Source organism: Watersipora subatra, chromosome 4 (assembly GCF_963576615.1).
Source record: "Watersipora subatra chromosome 4, tzWatSuba1.1, whole genome shotgun sequence".
Lineage (NCBI taxonomy): Eukaryota > Metazoa > Bryozoa > Gymnolaemata > Cheilostomatida > Watersiporidae > Watersipora > Watersipora subatra.
The window spans coordinates 103,729-119,478 of NC_088711.1; the positions used below are offsets into that span (position 1 = coordinate 103,729).

At 34.9% G+C, this 15,750-nt stretch overlaps 1 protein-coding gene across 3 annotated transcripts in view; it reads right to left on the bottom strand.

The window, feature by feature from the left end:
* LOC137394938 (oxysterol-binding protein-related protein 8-like) overlaps positions 1–15,328 on the bottom strand; it is a 41,621-nt gene extending 26,293 nt beyond the window's left edge. For 2 of the 3 annotated variants that reach the window (XM_068081714.1, XM_068081712.1), the window contains exons 1-5: positions 15,240–15,328; positions 8,030–8,132; positions 6,442–6,572; positions 6,287–6,346; positions 1,272–1,460 (exon numbers count right to left, since the gene is read on the bottom strand). In XM_068081714.1, the coding sequence (XP_067937815.1) occupies positions 1,272–1,460; positions 6,287–6,346; positions 6,442–6,572; positions 8,030–8,063 (414 nt within the window). In that variant the 5' untranslated portion in view covers positions 8,064–8,132; positions 15,240–15,328. Of the gene's footprint in view, positions 1–1,271; positions 1,461–6,286; positions 6,347–6,441; positions 6,573–7,827; positions 7,850–8,029; positions 8,133–15,239 lie in introns of all 3 variants that reach the window. The other variant, XM_068081713.1, reaches the window with a different exon arrangement.
* Positions 15,329–15,750: the final 422 nt, after the last annotated feature.

Consider the following 15,750-nt stretch of genomic DNA (forward strand, 5'->3'; position numbering starts at 1 on the left):
GGTTGTATCACGCGTTACATCACTTTGGGCAAGTCTGGGCATGTTTTTTGGCCTGAGAGTTTTTACCGCGATCAAATTTTTTCAATTTTAATCTTCAAATATCTTGATAATGGATCGCCTAACACAACAAACAACATAACAACTGATAGATAAAGAAAAATACTTTCTTTTAAAATCAACTCAAATTTGACGCAACCACCTCTTTAATACACATACTACATACATACCACATACACAACACATACACACCCCATACACACCACATACATGCTACATATATAGCACATACACAGCACATACATTCCACATACCTACCACATACATAACACATACATGTACATACCACATACCTATCACATACATACCACATGCATATCACATACATACTACATACATGGCAAAGTAGAATGCGTTCCAACTTGATAGGTGCTAGTAATGCTACCTATACTAATGAACAGCATTTACGATATCAAGTACAAGTTCGTTGGCTAATAAACAGCACTTATGATATCAAGTATATGTTTGCAGACTAATAAACAGCACTTATGATATCAAGTATATGTTTGTAGACTAATAAACAACACTTATGATATCAAGTATTTGTTTGTATACTAATAAACAGCACTTATCATTTCAAGTATTTGTTTGTAGACTAATAAACAACACTTATGATATCAAGTATTTGTTTGTAGACTAATAAACAGCACTTATGATATCGAGTGTATGTTTGCAGACTAATAAACAGCACTTATGATATCAAGTATGTTTGTAGACTAATAAACAACACTTATGATATCAAGTATTTGTTTGTATACTAATAAACAGCACTTATGATATCAAGTATTTGTTTGTAGACTAATAAATAGCACTTATCATATCAAGTATTTGTTTGTAGACTAATAAACAGCACTTATGATATCAAGTATTTGTTTGTAGACTAATAAACAGCACTTATGATATCAAGTGTATGTTTGCAGACTAATAAACAGCACTTATGATATCAAGTGTATGTTTGCAGACTAATAAACAGCACTTATCATATCAAGTATTTGTTTGTAGACTAATAAACAGCACTTATGATATCAAGTGTATGTTTGCAGACTAATAAACAGCACTTATCATATCAAGTATTTGTTTGTAGACTAATAAACAGCACTTATGATATCAAGTGTATGTTTGTAGACTAATAAACAACACTTATGATATCAAGGATTAGTTTGCGCACCAGTCAACTGTGATATGTAATAAGCAATAGGATTACTCAAACCAACCTTCTGCTTTTGGCTCTTGTAGAGAATGAGAATACCAGGCTTGAGCACGCACCAAAACTTAGTCCAACTTTTGAGTTTTCCTCTGACCTTGAGATAGTCCGCCATGAGAACGACACTCGGGTCTCGAAGTGTGCACAAGATCTCATTTGCAGCCCTTTTTTTCTGTTTTCTATATACTTTTTTCTGCTCCTGTAGCAGCAGACAGTAGTTTATACTAACAGAACATTAGGAGGTAGCAACTTGTTGACTTACGGTGTAGGGTAGGTTTGGTACCCATTTAGAAATTGTGCGATGCTAAAGTGGTCAGTCTGTAAAGAAAATATTGTATGATGGAAGGGTGGTTCATATGTAGAGTAGAAATTGTAACTGCCTGTTCTCAACCTCAAAACATGATCAAGATTTTGGTTCAAACAAACAAAACTAAAAATCAAACATACCGTAAAACCTCTAATTGAACGGCACCTCTATTTGAACGCCACCTCTATTTACACTCCGCCTCTATTTGACTGCCACTATGAGAAAAGGGTTGACAAATAGAGCGCCATCCTCTATTTGAACGCCACCTCCATTTGACTACCACTTTGACTATCTTTGATTTTTATGAACCCATAATATCAAGTGATCAGTAGAAAAGTGTCCACAAAATCAGATTAATAATGAATATTTTACAATAATAACAATCAATTTTCTCGTTGTCCAACTTTTAAGTTTTTCGCTTTTTTTTCGTTAAAACTCTGAAAGCAACACCATAGAAATAATCAATAACAGTCTCAGGCTAATAGTAGTTCCTTGTTTAACACCGCCTTCTTATTTCGAAGTAAATGTACCTATAAAAAAATTTAAATTTATGTTGGTAGATGAACTTTGAAAGCAACACCATAGAAATAATTAATATCTGTCTCAGGCTAATAGTAGTTCTTTGTTTAACGCGGTCTTTCTACTTCAAAGTAGTCTACATATACAGTCAAACATGGATAACTCGTCCACGGATAGCTCGAACACATGGTTAATTCGAACATTTCCTTTGGTCCGTTCCCACGTAATGATAAATTGCTATAGATAACTCGAACTCAACACTGTAAATTCGAACTGTTTCTTTGCCCAACAGCTACCGAAACGGTTGTTTTCGCTTTAGAAAATCACTTTATTCAAAGCCAAAGAGGTAAACTTCATCTTTTCGTAATTCATAAACGTCGTTATTACCACCATCGGCAAAATATTTTTGTCAACGACTTTTCTAAAAGTTTGGTGAAATTTGATTTATACTGCGATACGATGAATAGCACGGGCTAGCCGGGTCACGCGCGCAAGAATTTTTGCCACGCACATACAAAACAAAAATCGCATGTTGTTTTGTATGTGCGTGGCGAAAATCCTTGAGTGCGTGACTCGGCTAGCCCGTGATGAATAGTTTTCCGACGTTGATTCCGTGTTGAATCAACGTCGGAATGTTGAATGTTTAAAACGTCTTAAAAATGTTGTAATTAAACGTATACGTTGTCTGAGCTACAAAAAACTATTCATCGTTTGACCTAAACACAGAATACGTGTGTACATTCAATAAGTACCTATTAAAAAAGCGTGAGTGATATAGAATGTACGGTAAAACCTCGTAAAACTTCTAATTGAACTGCCTCGGAGTGTTGCTCTTAACGAATCCCAGGTAAAGTAAGGTAATCTGCATAAACTTCAAGAAAAAACGGCAAAATTGATCGTGGGTAAAACCCCAAAAGAAAAAAATGTCTTTTCTTTTGAGCATTTCAACAACGATCAAGTTTTGCCAATGTCAATCTGGAAAACGTCCTGGCAATAACATCACCTCAAACAACAAACCAATCTCAAGTGATAAAAAAATCTCTATACTTTTTCATGAAAACGTTTTAAACTTTACATTAGAAGCATTTAATTTGAAACAAGCCATTTGTGCTTTTGATTTATATTATAGTTTGTATACGTACATGTATCTACTAATAAATAAGTAAATATATGGACTTGTGACAGTGCTCTGATAACTTGAATGCTCTGATAATTCGAACACTTTTGCTCGGTCCCTTGAAGTTCGAGTTATCCATGTTTGACTGTATATAAAAACAGTTTAAATTTACGACGGTAGATGAACTTTCAAAGCAGAGCCATAGAAATAATTACTGACTGTCTCAGGCTAACAGTAGCTCCGTTTAACAGTGACAGTTTAACATAGTCTTAATATTTCAAAGAACATGCATAGAAAAACGGTTTGCAAGTTTTTACGCATTGCATTTGGGCTGAATGCAGCGCGTAAAATTTTTGCTCTGCCAAAAAACGCTAATATCAACTATTTCAGCAGTGCAAAAAAATAGTTAAAGCCAGAAGATATTGTGGAAGGTATTGTATAACTAGGAGATGTTCGTTCCATCGAAAGCAACAATCAGAACGCAGCTATCCGAGCAAACGATACAAATATTTTTGTTTTAAAAATGTTAATTTTTGTTTCTGCATGTAATACAAGTATGGTTCATTTATGTCATTGTTCATGAATACATATTTGTATCATTAGATAGATTATCATTATATAGCTTATAAGTATGCAGATTCATAGCATGTTATTTAACAGCATACTTGCAGCTATTTTAACACGGTTCACAATGGATCGACGCTCACAATTCCACTTCTATTGCATATGAAAAGCTAGTTTTGGCTGCAAACTGTATCAAACATATCAACGAGTGCAATGATCTTTTATGTAACATTGTTAAAGGTTGACTTGCAACAAAATTCACATTACAGTTATTTGATATCAAAAGATTCACCATGTCTTACTCTGTTGTGTTGTAGGTGCAAAATATGTGGAAATGTGATTACAAGCTCTTAAAAGCTAGAAAACGAACAGTTAATCGCAGCCACACGAGACCGCCGTAGTTTGGATTCTCTTTCCAAAACGGCTCAAATGTGACGTAGTTGTGGTAGATGATTTCTGTTTACACTTTCATGCAACCTTATTCGTCGAAGTATTGTCATAAATATACTTCACGCATTCAATAAAACCAGGTCTATTGTTCTTACACGCCTGTTTTATCGTCATTGTAATGCTGTCACTTTTAGCAGTGATATCTTATAACTTACCGTACGAATTCATTCAATTTTTTAACCTTAGCTCGAAGGAGTACATATCATTGTCTGATAATCATGACAAGCCTGTTGGTCACCTGTGATAATCGAAAAGTGCTGCAGAAATTATTTGCAAAGTATTGGGTCACATGATCAGATTACGACTAGTGCTGGGACGATATTACGATATTTCGGTATACCGTAGATACCAATTTCTGATACCGACTGTACCGAGTGCTTTTTGCCCATATCGAAATATCGGATATCATCGATATTTGACGATATCGACGATAATATATATATTCTACTCGATTTGATACCCGATTTTTCAGAGAATTATACTGGTACATGGACTCATTAGAGAGTTGTTCTCTCATGGCAGCCTTTTCTGGCAGGTAAGACAACTCCGAATAACATACCCGATATTTCGATATATTGGTTGGCTATGCCATCACATCATACCGAAACGAATTTTTAATATCGTCCCAGCACTAATTACGACTTGCTGGTTAGACCAAGCCGAAACAAAACTGTAAAGTAGTGAGCATCTATATTTGATACGGTGTCTTCGGTAAAACCCGAAGTGTTTGTCATAAACTAGTGCTACGATAAGTTTTATATTGAGCTTTTTATTGGCCTTTCTATTCACACGAGAACATCACGTGACAAAACAATAACCAAACTGTAATGACAACGTCAAAGAAATAAACAGATTACAATCTACAGCGGCTTTTCATTTTTGAGCTTTTAAGAGCTCTTAATCACATTTCCACGTATTTGGCACCTACAACACAGCAGAATAAGACATGGTGAATCTTCTGATACCAAATAACTGTAATGAGAATTTTGTTGCAAGTCAACCCTTAAATAAGCTCCCATCGAGTGATCACTTATCGCTAGTTATCAGGCTTATAGATAGGTTGTCACTTAACCTGTTATAGCTGCGTTGCATCGTTACATGTGCTAAATGGCTACTTCTTAGGCTTAACACTAGGACATGAGCTAAAAAGCCTCTAACTATCTATCTCTGCATGCATGAGTTTGATAGGAAAGATTTGCGCTTCCTAGACCTCCAAACTAACCATCTTATTACTTGAAACTGTATATATCATAAACAGGCATTACTAGTCCACAATACAGTCAGACAGCAGTTTATGATCGCTTCTAGAAATGAATTATTTTATTAACAATGCTAAATTAGAGCATATATCTGCCTCAGTACGCAAAGCATTTTCCAATGTATAAAATTCTTCGAATTTTGAAGCATCACAGTTTTGCAAGTGTAAGCAAAACATGATAAAATATATGCCAAGCATAGATTAGAGCGAGTTATAACACATATTTCTATCATTCACGCCACCAACAAACCTATGCATTGTTAAGCCTACACTTGCATTCATGTGTCTATAAGTTAAAGTAACAATAATAAACTTTTTTCAGTGATTTTCACTTTATTAATGTAACGTATAAGTTAATATTTTCTTTAATACGGTTATATACAATGTATTTTTTTCAATGTTGCCCGTGAGTATTTATTGTTGGTTTTTACTTTGGACTGAACCAATCAAAATACAATGTATTTTATATTATTACTATTATAAAACCATTTTCTCCGAAATACAATGGCTTCAACATCATGTTTATATTGGAACAGACGAAATTTGTATGTTGATGTTTGATCGAATCCAATTTGGGTGGTCAGGGGACCCAAACCATCAAAGTACCTTGAACCTCTGGGAAATAATAGCTTAAATATGCCTCAGCACAATTTTTCTGCATTACAAAAACGGTTTGAGCTGCTTTGGTAATGCCTAGTTCTAATGATCATGAATGTTAACATTTGTAAGCAAAATAACACAAATCTTGCCCACTGATGGGTAGTAAAATGTTGCGTATAGCTACAAGCGATAAGCAACGCGAAAACTAACCTTCAAAGACTCTCTTTTGTTTACACCTGAGTCGACATAACTGCCTGTGGACCAGTCCACCTGAATCATATAAATTCTTATGGTTAGTGCACACCTCTAGACATGTAAAGAAACTAAATGTCAAAATGTTTTGCTTTGAATGGACAATAAATCACCTTTGCAAATTGGGACTGTGTAGGCGTTGGACTAGCGGAGAAGAGGCCAGAAGCCAAAGGATCAACTGCATCACGGGCGCTAGATTCTTCATCAAAGCTTGAGCCTGACACGAGCTCGCTGTTGAGTGTTCCTGCCAACAAAAAGATGTTGCAGTACGTAAAATATGTAACTCTGATATATATATATATTATATATATATATATTATATATATATATATATATATCTGATATATGCTGTACACATATACATGCAGTAAATAATAACCAACGATATAGAAAACTAATCTAGAGCATTTATATAGGGATATACAGATGAGAAGATATGAGTGGTCTCTGGTACACTGTAGTTTCCTAGTCAGTAGTAAACTGTAGACAGCAATTACTGATTGGGTCTCGTGAACACAGAAATATTGCTCTATGTTAGCAATTTATAGGAAAATGTTGTGAATCTGTAAAAAACAGGAAAATAGAATACAACGTAACAAGTAATCATCCACCCTTCATAGTAATCTTATGAAGTGTTATTATAAAATATATTACAGTTAAATAGAAATCCCATTGTTTATACGTTGCTATACCACCAGAATTTACAGCAATTGAGTAATGTATGTACATAACTACTGGTGGGAACATTGACCTTATGGGAGCATTCTACTGATAGCTAGTCAAAGGAAACTCATCGGTAGTTTATGGTAACTTTGGCTGAATTTCTGTATACATATTGAATGTACTCACAGAAATATTCATTGCAGTAAGCCAAAAGCCTAAAAAGAGTTCTTAAACACGCTAAAAAAAGTAGATAAACAATGATGAAGATATAATTACACAGCGAGACTATTTACTGTCTGGTATTACTTAAGTTACTATGCCAGGGAGTAAGTCGCTGTAATATGTATGTACGAAGCCATATAATATACTAGCTAGTATACGAATTACTGGCTCAGCTAGAATAACAGTTGTTAAATGTGCTAAAAGATAATGAAAATTCAATGAGTACATGCACTAATTGTGCAGATTAGCTTATGAAAGAGCATGGCTAAAAGAAGATGATTGTAGGATTGTAGCGTTAACCACCACTTCCATTTATGAGTCCATGAAAGAAGGAAGACACCAGCATAATTCGTTCATACCCAAAGCGAGCAGTAACATTAATGCAGATTTTGCATGACATACAATCACATATTTGTCATGGACACACATTTGTGGCCCAGTTTGTGTGAGTGAGCGAAGAGAGGAGCAAAGAATGAGTAAACAATGAGGGAACCTGATGGGTGGGTTCATGCTCAGGCAAAAGAGCACCAATAAATGAAGCGATCGATGCTAACTCAGCACTCATATTTGCAAGTGCAATACATACTCTAAGACAAGTCTCCATTGAAACTTACCCCGTGGCATTCTGCATTCAGGCTGCAATGTCAGTGTGGAGAACGTTTATTAAAAAACACTAGATTATGGTTCAACTTCAACATGGTTTATATGTAATTACTGATGCCAGCTCATAGCTACACACCGCAGTATCAAATTACAGTCTAAAAGATCCATTGAAAAGGTGAAAAAGAGAGAGCAAGTCATGACATCTTTAATAACCTGTTGCATGAGAGAGATCCTCTAAAGTGAGCATTCTTTGAAGTGTTCACATTGGAGGAGCAATAGCACCTACATGATGCTTTGGGGAGCCTTTTCAATCAGCCTGTAAATATTGTATCCGTAACTACTGTTTTTCCCATATGCGTACAGCAAACAATCTAGCTAACAATTCTGAGTTGCTATAATAGTAGCATCACAAAATAATAGAACTAATACTAGATCCACCACAGATGTCACCAACAATACCTATTTTTATGCGCATATATGTTTGAATTAGTAACAGCATGTCTACTAGGAAGTGCATGTATTTAGCATTTGCGTCTTCCTTCATGGCTAGCTGAAGTGATAAAAACACAGATTCCAAGGCTAGCGTACGTAGCACTGCCTTAATACAGCTTATACTTCAAGTTAGTTTTCTACATTGCATTGTGCTTCCAACAAACAGCCCCATGAAAATGACTGACCCAACCTAAAATCATAATTTATAATCAAAAACTAATAAAACAAAACAAGAAATGTAATACAGTGCGCCCTCGGATTACGATAACCCTGTTATGCGATTATTTTCGCCCTGCGATATAAAACACGCCGAGTTTTTGCCCTCTTCATACAAAATATTTTCCGCTATACGACGAAAATTTTTGCTCGAAATTCAAATTTGGCAGTCAGTGTGCTGATTACATAGGAATAGCAAATATGCCGATATGCTGTTCGCAAAAATCCCGCTAACTGTTATAATGTGAAGTTTCCTCAAGGTGGTTTTATTATATGAATGTTGACAAGGATAATTCAAGACGACTGCTTAGCTAGGCTGCCTGATCAGTACTGATGAGTCATAAAGATAACACCAGCTGGACCACCCATAACATTGCTTCAAGGTCACACATACTTAGTGCACATATAACACTAACAACAAATGAGAGAGATACAATGCTTGATCTCACTCAGTTCGGAATTATTCGTTACTAGTTATTGTGAAAACGAAACCAAAAACAGATTGGTGATAAAGTAAATGGAGGAGATTTGATGCGCAATCTCCCTCAGTTTAGTGTTATTTGTTATTAGCTATTGTGAAAATGAAACTAGAAACAGATTGGTGATAAAATTTTAGCAATGAAAAAGTTGACGTAACATTGTAAAACGTTTCGTAGTAAATCGTATTATAGCAGTTATAAAGATGGTACGTTTCGTTGTTAATCTTGAAGAAAAAGTCACCAACAAGGGACTACTTGACCCCTTAAAAATTTTCTTATAAACTAAATTAAGTATGAAAATATATTGCATATTTTTCGAGCAGAATATGGCAGCAAGTCGCTCAATAATATTTACTAAGCTGTAGTTACTTTTTGTGTCTCAAGTTTTTCACAAGCCTATTTTTTTCTTTTGTAATCTCAAAACTATGAACAAAATTACAGGCGCTCGAGCATAGTATTAAGGTAAATACAATAGCGCTATCGGCCGTATCAAGATACGTCAATAATAAAGAGAAACTTTGTTAGTGAGGTAGTCAGTTATTTGCTATGACATTATGTTACCATTAACTGCTATATTAGTTAAAAATATCTGTTATTAAACTTTTATTCTGTATAAAAACTGTAGTTAGTGTTTTTATTGTAGCTAAATTATCACTGTCGAGCATGCATGGGCAACCTTTGTTCACATGTGGGCCAGATTATGGTTTCCAAGACTGGCCACAAGTCAGGAGTCCTAATTATAGAATTGCAATATATGTATACATATACACTTATAATTTCATATATACTATGCAGATAAACATATATTAAACTATTGATTTTTTTATTCATTTGTCTAATACTTTACATAGAAAGGGTAAGGAAACAAAAATTGTAAAAGCTTAAAATATTTATTAAAAACAATTTATCGAAATACAGTTTATTAATCTTATAATTAAAAATGAGAAAAAAATATTGAAGCACATAGTTTATTGATCTTGTAATTACGAATGAGAAAAAGTGTATCAAAACCTTATTCTAATGGGAAATTTGGGCTTGGTGTTTCGTCACCAGTGCCTCAATGTTTGATGAAATGCTGGAGGCGGCTACTCTAAGGTTATTTTCAAGGTGATTATCTGTCAGCCTTGTTTTTGTTTTTGATTTTGCGTGTTTCATTTTCGTAAACAGCTGCTCACATATGTAAGTACTCCCAAATAGTGACGTATTCTTTCTTGCAAAGTCTGTGATCCTGGGAAAAGCTTCTTTACATAGATTTTTACAAAATTTCAGTAACGAATAATCTCTCATTCCTCGTCTTAAGTCTTCAGTTCCTTGGAGTTCAATCAATTCCATCTGCAATTCTTCGGGAGCCTCTTCAACATTGACATCAAATGGTGAAGAGAAAATACGTAGATTGGCTTCTTGTGATTTGAAATCTTGAAATCTACTAATGAATTCTTTGTGAATTAATACAAGCTCATCAGCATACGAAGTAATGTCTGTTTTGCAACGATTTGCCAATGTAGGAAAATGGAAAGTATTACCACTTCTCAGCTGTTTTTCCCACAGTTGAATTTCGTTTGAAATGTCCTGATATGAGTGTACAACTGATGAACAAATTGGTCCTTTCCTTGCAGTTTTGAATTCAACTCGTTCAGATATGAAGTAAAGTCAACAAGAAAAGCGAAATCTCGTAACCATCATCACTTAAATCAGGGATAGACTTGCCTTTCATTTCCATAAATGTGAAAATTTCATTCCTCAGATCATAAAATCGTTTTAACATTTTTCCTTTGCTCAACCATCGCACCTCGCAGTAGTAAACCAGATCTTCATGTTCTGCCTCGATATCTTCAAGGAATTCTTTAAACTGGCGGTGGTTTAATGCTCGAGATTTTATAAAATTGATACTCAAAACTACTTAAGACATGATGTGCTCAAATTTGAGGGACTTGGCACACAAATTCTCTTGGTGAATTATGCAGTGAAACACATAAAAAATATTTTGTGTCTATGTTCATAGAAGTTAACTCCGTCTTAATTTTAGAAGTTAAGCTAACTTTACTACCAACCATTGCTGGTGCACCATCTGTTGATATACCATGAATTTTATCAAAATGAAGATTAAATTTAGCCATTAATATTTTCAGTTCTTGGAAAATATCCTCTCCAGTAGTAGTGTCTTTCATTGCTTGAAGACCAAGCATATCTTCTGTGATATTGAAATCGGCATCAACTCCACGTACAAAAACTGCAAGTTGGGCTATATTTGCCACGTCAGTACTTTCATCAATAGCCAAGGAAAAATACTTAAATTTCGAAGCAAGTTCTTTTAAGCCTGTTTCTACATTGGTAGCAAGTTTGTCAATCCGTCTTGTTACAGTTCTACGAGACAAACTAATATTATCGATTTCTTCTTTTCTACCTGGACACAAAATATCAGCTACTGCTTGTAGACAACCTTTCACAAATTCGCCATCGGAATAATTTTTCGAACGTTTTGCGATCTTCTCACTAACAATGTAATTAGCACGAACAACATTGTCAGCATCATCACGTTTCTTGACGAAAATTGTCTGCTGCTCTTTCAATTCTTTCATCAGTTTTTCGACTTTTGTTTTCTACATTCACCTTGAAAACTATCTTACACAGATGAGTGCTTGGAAATGTAGTGTCTTTTCACATTATATTCTTTCATGACAGAAACTGACTCTGAACACAATAAACACATTGGTTTTCTTTGATTTGTGTGAAAAAATAGTCATTGATCCACTTTTCCTTGAACACTGGAGATTCGTTATCCACTTTCCTTTTTTTATGACGACACTTTGGGTAGGATGCGTTCAAAAAATTTGAAAGAAAAAAAAAGTATCAGAAATATAGAGTTGTTTCTTTGTGGAAAACTGGTAGAGATAATACTACATCAAACAACGAAGATGCTTAGGCCTCTCATCAGGGTGGTATTTTCAGAGCAACTGAATACACAAAAAGGGGAGAAAGTCTTTGGCGCTCTTTATTTTGGAAGCCAGCTGCTTAGTTTCACTTCCTGGCATCAGTCATCCTTTTACTCGACCCTGTGCGACAGATTCAGGAACTGTAACTCATCACTGAGGAATGTGATTTCAGTTAGAAGTGAAATTTCGCGCTAAATCGTCCTTGACTGCTGAAAATTACTTAACAAAACGTCATGTTGACGCCAGGATATGGATGCTAAAGGATGATTTTTATTTATTTATGATTATTTCTCGTGAATGCAGAGGTTGATGAGATTCTCATAGAGAGAGTTTTATTGTCATTAAGGGAAATTTTATTTTTGAGATCATTCTTTTTTACTTTCTAAATTTAAGAATAAAAATTATATTTATCAAAGGTCTTCGCGGGCCGGATGAAAAGCCTCCGCGGGCCGTAGGTTTCCCATGCATGCTGTAGCGTTTCCGACATCCAGCCAAATATATTTAAACAAATGTAAACTTCAATATAATTTAGCTGACCAGATATTACATAATAAATGCTTTAAGAATTTGATTTACAGATATGCAGAAAAGTTACAAATATATTTTTATATCTTATTAGCTTGCAAATATGCTAATGCAACAAACCGCTTTGGTCCATGCTCTTTATATTCTCCTACAGTGTTTTACTTAAAGGTTGAGTTGCAACAAATTCACATTACAGTTATTTGGTATCAAAAGATTCACCACGTCTTACTCTGCTGTGTTGTAGGTGCAAAATATGTGGAAATGTGATTACTAGCTCTTAAAAGCTAAAAAACGAACAGTTAATCGCCGCCATCACGGAACCGCCATAGATTGGAATCAATTTATTTCTCTGACGTAGTCAAATGATTTGGTTATTGTTTTGACACGTGATTTTCTCATGTGAATTAAAGGCCAATAAAAGGCTCAATATAAAGAGTCCCGTAGCACTAGTTTATGACAAACACTTTGTTTTTTACCGAAAAACCCATATCAAATATAGATGCTCGCTACTTTACAGTTTTGTTTCAGCTTGGTCTAAACGTCTAGTCGTAATCTGATCATGTGACCCATACTTCCTGCCAAACAGCGCGAACAACTTCTGCAGCATTTTTCGACTATTACAGGTGACCAACAGGCTCGTCATGTTTATCAGAGGATGATATGTACTCCTTCGAGCTAAGGTGAAAAAATTAAACGAATTTTTAAGGTAGGTTTTGAGATATCAGTGCTCAAAGTAACAGCATTATAGTGATGATGAAACAGACACGTAAGGACAATAAACATGGTTTTATTGAATGTGTGAAGTATATTTGTGAAAATACTTCGACGAATGAGGTTGCATGAAAGTGTAAACAAAAGCCATCTCATTCAGTTACGTCCCATTTAGCCATTTTGGAAAGGGATTCTAATCTACGGCAGTTTCGTGATGGCGGCGATTAACTGTTCGTTTTGAGCTTTTAAGAGCTTGTAATCACATTTCCACATATTTTGCACCTACAACACAGCAGAGTAAGACATGGTGAATCTTTTGATACCAAATAACTGTAATGTGGATTTTGCTGCAAGTCAACCTTTAAGGTTTATTGGAAGGCCTTAACTAGTTTTAAAAACTTTAGAACATCCAAGCCAATGTACATGTATATTTCAAGTTACTCAGCTACCAGCCGTATTAGACCAATGCAGTATTTAGCATTTCCTTGGTTTTAACATTGAGGTGAATAAAACTGAGTCAAAATGTAAAAACCCTATCTAAGTCCTCGGTTTCAGTTTATTCAGTGGTAGAACTACAGCTGTTGTTTGTATTTTTAAATAAAAGTACTGACAGTAACTATTTTGGTGAATCCTCATGAATTATATTTTTGGTAGATTTCATAAATCTTGTCAGTCAGTTTGATTTTTAAACCCATCCTAAACAGTGTGTACCCATATTTTTCAGCTAGTCATCGCATTGGTTTATTTTGGCAGGCAACATGTGATAAAGCTGCAAGAATTTTATATTGTAAAGGATACCAGACTCTATGTTCCCTATATCCTAATTTATAAAAATGGCAAGGTGAGTGTACATGAAATTTCATTCATTCTTTTGCAACAAGAAACAAAAAGGTTTCAAATAAAGGAGCAATTCAAAACTAGAGGGAAGTATCAGTTAATCAAGTAATTCTCTGAGCCATAGTAAGGAGTCTGGCGCTAGTTCTCGATACAAGTTTAGAATTGAGTTTTTAGAAGTTTTAGTTTTTGGAAGTAGTTTTAAAAGTTGAGTTTTAAACATTACACAGCCATAGTACTAGTTTCATTGCCAAACAAGAGGAACTCTATAGTGAGTCTAATTCATTTAGTCATGTTTCTAATATATCAGCTTTACATTCAATACTGATATTCTGCTGCTTCTGTCTCCCATTCGTAGATAACAATACTGTGCTACAACATAGGCCTATGTATCGATGGGAATGTTAATATGAAAGGTGGAGATGGTGCATACAAAAGGCAATGAACATCAGCAACCTGGATCCTCGCAGTGCCATTAAAAAAGAGGAACTAGGGTTGAACTTTATGATTTTTCCAAAAACAAAATAAATTTTTTGCAATACTGTAATATTTTTTCATGTAGTTCAGTTACAAAGTTGTACTGATCGACTGAAATCGCTGTGGCATAAGAATTAAATATTTATTGCTGTCTATGGTGGGTTGACCAAACCTGGCGAGGTAGCATATAATGACGGCACCGTTGAAATACGCCATTATGCAACGACCCTACTGTACGCAAGTCATAGCATCGTAATAAAAATATATATTTTTGTCATCAATGAAAATGGGTTCTTTTTATTTGTCCTGGTTGATTTTTAATACGAATTCTACGTGTGCAGACTAAAAACTGGTTTGTACGGCTTTCATTCGATTATTGTCCTTTTCCCATCCATGGTCCGGTAGCACACCCATTCCTACGACCCAGTTGTAGCACGTAGGTCAGTCATGCGCTTCAGCAAAAACTATTTAAAACGTGCAAGCCGTAATGCGAGGAATCTCTTAAACGTTCATTAGTAAACACGTTAGGAGAAAGTGGTTAATTTTGTCATGATACACTACACATGCATTTGTCTAAATATAAATTAAACCATTATTTTTGGTGGCAACAGTCGAGTCAATGGAATATACGCTTCGGTCTTTTGCTGTGATTTCAACGCGAGATTCTGTTTCGTTGGTAATATTTGGCTTAATGACCTTAGTAATAATTATGGAAACTACTTCATCAAATATATATATATGTATTGATCATATAACCTGTAGCACCGTGTTCTGTATTGTGTTAGTCTATCCAGATCCTTACGCGCACAAGTATATGAATCACTTCCTATTGTATCCGTGATTGGAGCTGCAGACGTTTGGCAGTTTTTACAACTTCGACGAAATTTCCGGTCAAAGTCAGGGTTTGTAGTTATCGTCATCGCATAAAGACGAACATCTATGGATCCGAACTGGGTAGAACAGAAGAGTATAAACAATCGTGTAAACATCGTTTTACACAACGCCTCACCTCCGGTCGCAGTGTTCGTTCAGAAAATTTACATACGCTTGCATTGAGCTGAATTATTTTACAATTTTTGAAGCTTAGAACTAGTGCTAAAAAATAAATATTGATTGGAGGACTCTTATATTAATCTAAAATAACAAAGAAGTTTAAATTTTTATAATAATTGAAAAATTAATTATTGTTCAAAAACCGGATTTTACCAATTATTTGGTACACAATTTTGAAGTTTCTTTTTGAAGTATTTAGAAAAGGAAAACTTCT